The sequence below is a fragment of the Channa argus genome, chromosome 11 (genome assembly GCF_033026475.1).
Source record: "Channa argus isolate prfri chromosome 11, Channa argus male v1.0, whole genome shotgun sequence".
NCBI classification, from domain to species: Eukaryota; Metazoa; Chordata; class Actinopteri; order Anabantiformes; family Channidae; genus Channa; species Channa argus.
Window position 1 is genome coordinate 59287 of NC_090207.1, and position 8339 is coordinate 67625.

Genomic DNA, 8339 nt, shown 5'->3' on the forward strand with positions numbered 1-8339 from the left:
TGTATATTAAAAAGCAACGGGCTAGCGAGTGTAATAGAGAAAGCAATTACACCATGCGCATGTCTACAAAGTCAAACCACTGGTTTATTTTGTTACAAGCAAATTTTTTTACACCATCAGAGTTTGGCGAGTTGATTAATTGCAAAGATAAGATCTCAGTTGGACTGATCTTTATTCCAAACTTACAGATGTGGCTAACATGTGCAAATGTCCAGACTGAGGTCCAGTGATGTTAAGTTTACCATAAAACACTGCTTAAAAAATAGGTGTTCTTAAATAAGTAGATGAGCAACTCAAAATTTAAATGATAAATTCCTACTCAATAAGTAGGTACTGGTAATAGAAATCATGGCACGTACTGTACATTTTTGTCAGAACTTTATTACAATTAGCAAAATTAAAAAAAAAAGATTCAAAAATTAAACTGACCACAACAGGGTTAACATGAGGTGTTTACATGCGACAGGTGTCGTGAAATGCCTCTAGGGTCCTGAAGTCTCTCCATGTTGGTGGAAGTCCATCCTGCAGATAATGACCACAGCGCTGACAGGGCGACTGGAAGAGTTTAATGTAGCTCCGCAACCACGTCTGTAAGGGAGAAAGATGTGGCAGGTAGACAGAGTGAGTGAGACAGGTAAGAAAAGTGGAGTGAACAGGTGGAAGTTATGGGTTGTGTCTCACCATGAAGGACCGGACAACAACATCGGGCATCTGTGGCAGCTGGTAGTGCAGCAGGGCAGTGGTGGCATGGTCAGTGACCTAGCAAATACACAACAAATCAGAGTGCTGCTAACTGAGCTTAGGTGAGTATATCAGGGGAAAACAGGCCAAGTCTGTCTTACCTTCTGGAACACCTGGTAATGAGACTTGGTCCAGATGTCCAGCTGAGGAAGACAGACAAGTTTACAGTAGAGAAAGGCATCAGGGTTACCTGTCAGATGGGTTTAAGTCTCACCTTTCCATCTTCATTGTAAAGGTTCTCACTGAATCCTCGAACAACAGTTCTGTCGATAAACAGCGAACGCATCACGACTATTGCCTTCAACACTTTCCCCAGGGTCACCTGAGACAGGTGAGACACACACGTTACACACCTGTGCAGCATGTGCAGCATAAAGTGTAGTACCAGATAAGCAGTTTGCGCACTAAAAAATTTACTACCAGTACTACAATGCTTGTGATATAAAGTGTAATACCAGTAGTACTGCAGATGTGCCATTAGGCCGGAATAATTCGATTGTCAAATCAGGAAACATCCTGCCGATTCGAGAGATGACATCATCCACATACCTGTACACAAGGGAACAGGAATTACAGGTAAGGCGTTTTTTCTCCTCAGAATACACGTGTATTATAGAAGCATACAATATATTTTGGCTACTCCATTTAATGAAGTGGCCAAAACATTAGAACCACCTTTTCTCATAATGCACACCAGTACGACTCCACCACCCACTATGGCCTCAATCACAAACAAAGTAGTTTTATCACCATTCTGACAGTTTCAACTTAAAAAACTGAGAAATTAATAAAGTGGCCAGGGAATATTCTATTTTTGTACTGCTGCTTTATTCATTCTTTTTTGTTTACCCTGTGTTTTGAGTTGTTATCCAAATGAAAGGTGCCTCCACTAAAAAGCTGTAGTTTTATTAGAATGCAACAGGGTCCCAGTGTTTTGAGACGTGAATTTCAACATATTACCTTTTTTGTTTCCAGTATGGAAATTAAAAAAACAAAAAAAAAAAAGAAAAGTCTGGGTTTGAAAACATACTATACTTCACATGGGACACAAACTACACTAACCACCCATATGAATTTTAGTGACATCCCATTCTTAATCCATTGGATTTAATATGACGTCACCCCACCCTTTGCAGCTATAACAGCTTCAACTCTCCTGGGAAGGCTTTCCACGAGGTTTAGGAGTGTGTTTATGAAATATATAATACACATAATAATTCATCCCAAAGTTGTTCTATCATTCCAATCAGGTTCTATCGGGTTGAGGTCAGGACTCTGTGCAGGCAAGTCAAGTTCTTCACACCAAACGCACTCATCCATGTCTTTATGGACCTTGCTTTGTCTCTCAGTGCAGCCCTCCAGGACACGGTTATGTGGGATCCCTACAACTGCTCGTGGCCTCCTTCCTGCTTGACGCCTAACCATCTGTCATCCTGGGCCTAAGTTGTCGTCCGTGGGCATAAGAGAGACTTAGATGTGGGCGCTTCACGCACCACCTCTCCAACCGCTATGCAGTCTTATCCAGCGATGTCTCAAGTCATCCAGCCAATACTCTTTTGGCTCCGCCAGATCTTGAACCCCCACCGTCTTTGGTGTCCGCCAACAGTGCAGCCTGCCCACCTGACGACACAGCTAGCATTCAGATCACCTAACTTCTCACCGTGAAGATAACTCAGTGGCCCTTGTCGCAGGCAATCGGCTTCGTAGGCAGTGCTTAGGCGTTTGGGAGGTGCCTCAAGCTCCGAGTCAGCTGGGATTCCCCCTCCTAGGCCTAGGGAAACTGCCCGATGCGGAACTCCCCATCTCCTGCGCCACCTGGGTGGGCTGCGACAATTCAGTAGGTAGGCAGGACCTCGGTGGCCACTCTCCTCAGCCTCTTCTCTCTCCAAACACAATAGTGGGTGACTCCATTGTCAGGAACATTAGATGTTTCAATGCAGCTACTTACTGTTTCCCAGGAGCCACAGTCCCGGTCATTCTTGATAATCTCCCTGAACTGTTACACTCCCATCCTCCATCATTTGATTGATTGTCCATGTGGGGTCATGTGACACTTCCCGTCAACAGTCTGAGCTGACAAAAAGGGATTTTAACTTTTTAAATTTTGACATGTTTACCTTTCTTAGTAGCTGTGGCAAGTCTGTCTTTATTTCGGGCCCTATTACCACTTAAATAGTGGAATAGGGCATTTCAGCACAATCCTCAGCCTCCAGTCTGCTTGCAGGTCCCAGGATTTTTTTTTCTTATATTGACAATTTTAATCACTTCTGGGGATGATCCTCCTTTCTCAGGAGTGATCCACCCTAACAGATTAGGCAGCCGAACACTTGCTGAAAATATTCAGCATGCTTTTTGGTCCGCCCCACATGATTGACTACCTCGCCACTTAAACTCCTCAGCTTCATGTCTATGTATGTAGAAGGACTGAGCATAAATGGAAGAAATCTATACATTTTATTATAATTAAAGAAAACTTTTCAATAGGATGGTGAAGGATGGCCTATTACTTCTCACAACTCATCCATGCCAATCGTCAAAATCCCTTTTATTTTATTCTATTCTATTCTATTACTTCTATTTCATACTGTTGATAGGCTGGTTAACCCTCTAACCCCTCATGCCTCTGCCAATTGTGTTGCTGATTGCAATACTTGCCATTATTCCAAAAAATTTTTTACTGGAAGTGTTAGACTGCATAGCACTATACTTGCTTATCATATTAAACAATTCACTGAGTACTGGTTGTGTTCCTGATTATTTCAAACTCGCCTGAATACAGCCCATTTTAAAGAAGCCTGGTCTTGATCCTTCTAACCTGGACACCTACTGTCCAATTTCCAAATTGCCATTCGTCTCTAAAATTCTAGAAAAACACACAGCAGTTGCTGACAGTTTTGGAAACAAATAACAGTTTCAAAAAGATCCAATCAGGTTTTCGCAAAAACCACAGCACGGACACAGCTCTTCTATGTGACACAAATGACCTTATAATTAATGCTGACTCTGGCTTGGGCTCTATCCTAATGCTGTTGGATTTAAGTGCTGCATTTGACACAGTAGATCATAATATTCTGTTGGATAGACTGAGGCACTGGGTGGGTATATCGGGCACAGTGTTAAACTGGTTTGCTTCATATTTGTCCAATAGGTAATGTTGTGTCTCCATTGACAATTATATGTCAACCCCTCCCCCTCTGAGTATGGCGTTCCCCAAGGTTTGATACTTGGCCCAATTCTTTTTCTCAATCTACATGCTTCCACTGGGTGATGTTACGCGCAGACATAATATTTAATTTGACTGTTATGCCGATGAAACTCAGCTGTATCTCCCTATTACCAATATGGACCATAGTAGGCAGAGTTCTCTACAAGATTGTATGTCCAATATTAGAAACTATTAACTAACTAATATTTCCAGTAATACACTACAATCCTTAGGGCCTTTATCAAAATTCCTTAAGCTAGTTGCCAGAAATCTTGGTGTTTTATTTGACTGCAACTAGAGTTCTGAATATCACGTCACTAAACTAGTTCAGTCCTGCTTTTATCATCTTAGGAACATTGCAAAAATCAGACCTATGTTATATATGAATGATGCTGAGACTATTATTCATGCTTTTATCTTCTCTCATTTAGATTATTGCAATAGCCTATTTTTCTCACTTCACCAAAAAGACGTGAAACGCCTACAAATTGCTCATGACTAGAACCAGGAAGTTCAGTCACATTACACCTTGTCTTGCATCTCTACTTTGGCTCCCTGTTCATCTTAGGATAAATTTTAAGCTTTTACTGATTACTTATAAATCACTGCATGGTTTGTCATCTTTTAAGTCTTGTCTGAAAACACATTTTTATAGAGTTGCCTAAGATGTGAGATTGTTGTTTTAGTATAAAAAGTATATTCTATCTATATAACTTGATTTATTTTACCTTGTGCTTTTCTTTGATTTTATATTTAACCTGATTTTATTTATTTAATTGTCTTTATTATCCTTTTTACATGTAGAGCACTTTGTACTTTGTGTGATAAGTGCTTTATAAATAAAGCTATTGTTATTATTATTATTATTATTATTATTATTATTATTATTATTATTCACAAAAACTGAAATGGTTTCATAATTGACCATTTGGTCTTTGAAATTACCACTCCTGTTATCTCTCAAAATATTGATTGGTATATTTAATAACAACAAAGGACAGGACATTGTAGTTTTCTATGTCTATCAAATACTTCACATCCTAATCTGAGCAATGACTGCAGAAAACAAGAACAAGGGAACTCCACAGACTGAGGAGATTTCTCTTTTCATTGTATTTCTGTGACATTCAGTCCAGTAGATCACACCTCAGCATTCTTCCAAAGAACCATTCCTGCAGGAAAAAGTTAATCAGGTCCATTTTATCATTGAAATCTATGTTTACCTTTAAAGGTGCTGAGTGTTGTGAATTGTTTACACAAAGAACATGCACATTCCATTGACATTTCCGGTTTGTTTCTTTGTTTTCAGGAAACTGAGGTTTGTTAAATAAATACTGCCCCCCTGTAAACACGTATGTCTATCTATAAATCTATCTATAAAAAGTTTCATGTTTGAAAGTAAATTAACATATTACTTTAGTTAATTGATAGTTGTGTAGTACTTTCTTTTTATTCACGTGGCTGAAAATCACATTACCCCTTCTTAGATAGATAAATAGATAGATAGTACTCACTGAGGAGGTAAAACCAGGGTACTGGGTTGGACCTTTGGGCGTCTTTTGGCTGAAGCTCCCATCTGATTGGCTGATCGTTTGAGTGACTGTTGGTTCAATAAACTGGAGGCGAGACCAGCATGATACTGCAACTACACGTTATACACAGTACAAACATCATCAGGTACTGGAACTACATGAAGTATGCACCAAATATGCACAGTGGTGCAGGTCAAAAGATTAAATCTCTTGTTCAAAAGCAAAAACACACAAGTAGCAGCTAACAAGGCTTCTTAAAGACAGTGTTAGGCACTAAGATATTACAGCTAAAGACAAATCAAGTTTAAAGCAAAACACATTATTGCCTATATGTGCAAAAAATATTATTATATTAATAATCTGTTATTGACTTGTTTGTATACCTGTGTTAAATTGAAACATCTGTAGGATGAGAGGACAGACTGGATCGATTGGTAGTTTAATGTTTATAACCTGCAGCTACAACCTAACAATAAGATTAGATTAATTTTATTTTATCCTGAAAGAAATATTTTATCCAAATGGTATTCAGCAGAAAAAAACTTGATTTACACATGAACATATAAACACATCTTTTATCAAATGGAGACATAGTTGATGTAGTGCATTCAAAAATACACAATGTGGTATCTGATGCATAGAAACTCTGTAGCAACATCTTAGCTGATGAAGTTGGACAGCACTATGTGTGTGACACAAATAAGACAGAAGTGCTAAAACAGTATAATAGTACAGCTCTCTTTCCGTTGATACAGGGTAGCAGCCATGTTTGATTCTGAGATCACATTCACTCGGGTTTCTTAGACATTTTAACTACAGGCAGTATTTCAGTGACAGTTTTGGACTAGGAACTCTGACTTTCTAGCTCAAATGGAATGCACCTATAGCCTGATAGACTAAAGACATTTAGTCTATTAGCATCAGTGTTATCCACACATACAGTACAATATTATATAGTTGACAAATTATGTGGGAAACACTGAGCCTGTTACCTTGTTTGACCACTTGTATGCCTGCAGCAGCTGTGAATATAAGGGAGTTTTATCCTGCACTGGATCCAGGCTCAACAAACCGCTGTTATGGAGGGGATGAGACTCTGAGGGACGTCCCACCAGAACACTGAGACGCTCTAACTCACTTAGAGGGAGACAGGTATAGGGAGACAGGGGCATGGAAAGAGAAAGGTTATTTATTAGCCTTTATTTAAATTTACTGCAGCAGAAAAATACTTTAGAAATTATAAAAAAAACAGTTAAAAACTGATGGTCAGGGAAGATTCTCAGTCATCCAGGTTGGAAACGGTTGTGTGGTTTCATCAATTTATATACCTGTGCATTACAAATATTATATTGCTCTGCTTGGGCAGCACAATGATGGAGTGGTAAGCCCTGCCTTGTCACAGTTTACATTTACATTTAGTCATTTAGCAGACGCTTCCAAAGCAACTTACAAGTGAGGTACAAGGCAAGCAAAAATCTATGTCAAAGAGAAAACATCAAAGCAAAGTTAGAAGGTGGTGTCAGTGGTGGTTGAAAATCCTTGAGTTTCTTAGATAATCCAGCAACTATTGTAAATCTGGAGATATATCTATAGATGGTTGTTGGATTACATTTGTTTTGTTTTGAATTAATTTATTTTTTATGGGTTATTGTGAGAATGTACTATGCTGAAGAGAATTGTATTTGTAATTTCAAGATAACCTCTTAATAAGTTCTGATATAAAGGCACATCCTACAACAAGGCAAAACCTCTGCAGCTTATTCCGTCCATTATAAATGCTGTTGTAATTGCTGGACTGTAGCAGAAACACAGCTGCTGCAGTTTTAAAAACGTCTGCTGAAATCTCAATGTAGTATAGTGCAGAGGACTGACTTTAGGTCTCTGTTGACTGCCTGTAGATTGTCCTGGAACTCGGCTATAAACTGCTTTTCCCGATGCTCCAGGGTCTCCCGGTTCTTCATACCATCCTTTAGGAACTCGAACACGCGGCTCACGCTGGATCGTAACGCCTGGATGCCGTTGATAGCATGAGAAAAAGCGTCAAGATTCACCCCGACGTTTACCACATCCGCCATCTTGTGTGCTTGTTGCTGTTATTGCTTGCACTGCTGGCGCTCGGTGATGACGACACAGGACAGGAACACGTGTGTGTGTTCGTAAGATGTGAGGAAACGATTAACAATTAATATTTATCCAAATAAAAATTCATTGTTTTCCAAGTAGTTCACCTCATGCAAGGCTTTATTGATACACAAGGCTCGAGTGTCTAGCTGCTTAACTATTGAGATTCTTAGTAACTGTACAAAACCTTGAACAATTAACTCTATAATATAAAATACAATTCATTGAAATAAGTTGACAAATGTAAACATTGCAGCGCATTTAACTGATAAAGGTTTGAGTGCAGTATACAGTGGATAGACTTAGACACTGAACATTCTAACTCTGTTTTGCTTCATATTACTATGACCACTTACATTTTTTTAAATTGATGCTTCGTCTGGAACTTTATGTACCCAAGTATTTACCAATTAAGTATAAGTATTAAATTGGAAATTGGAAATACTGAAACTAAAAAACATTCTGGAAATACTTAATACAAAGTTAAAAATTTTTAGCTAACCACCAGCATAAATGATGCTGCATATCACATTACAATTAACGGAAAATAATTGTCATTATATACACATTTATAAAATGAGCTTTGTATTTTTATTCATTCATTTTTTTAGGGATCAGTTAGTGACGTTTTTGACAATAATGGATACCAAAGTATTTTTTTTCTGTTTATCTAAAAGGTAATTTGAACACATCCAAAATTATATACTGTTTATATTTTCGCTTTTGTTAGGTTTTAGTTC

The 8339-nt window shown here is 38.5% G+C and overlaps 1 protein-coding gene across 1 annotated transcript; it reads right to left on the reverse strand.

Annotated features, from left to right (window-relative positions):
* Positions 1-64: 64 nt before the first annotated feature.
* Positions 65-7585, reverse strand: med27 (mediator complex subunit 27). Its single transcript, XM_067520800.1, has 8 exons — positions 7351-7585; positions 6471-6615; positions 5461-5591; positions 1197-1290; positions 956-1063; positions 843-884; positions 682-759; positions 65-588 (listed from the first exon to the last, which is right to left on the reverse strand). Exons 1-8 carry the CDS (start codon positions 7551-7553, stop codon positions 454-456), a joined length of 936 nt encoding a protein of 311 aa, XP_067376901.1. The 5' UTR covers positions 7554-7585; the 3' UTR covers positions 65-453.
* Positions 7586-8339: the final 754 nt, after the last annotated feature.

What these genes read in the sequence shown, in the direction of transcription:
- med27 (XM_067520800.1), bottom strand. Translation starts at nt 7,553, where the DNA reads ATGGCGGATGTGGTAAACGTCGGGGTGAATCTTGACGCTTTTTCTCAT. An exon ending in GCACATCTGCAGTACTACTG is followed by an intron (nt 1,064 to 1,196) that starts GTATTACACTTT and finishes CACCTGTCTCAG; the next exon opens with GTGACCCTGGGGAAAGTGTT. An exon ending in TTTACAATGAAGATGGAAAG is followed by an intron (nt 885 to 955) that starts GTGAGACTTAAA and finishes TGTCTTCCTCAG; the next exon opens with CTGGACATCTGGACCAAGTC.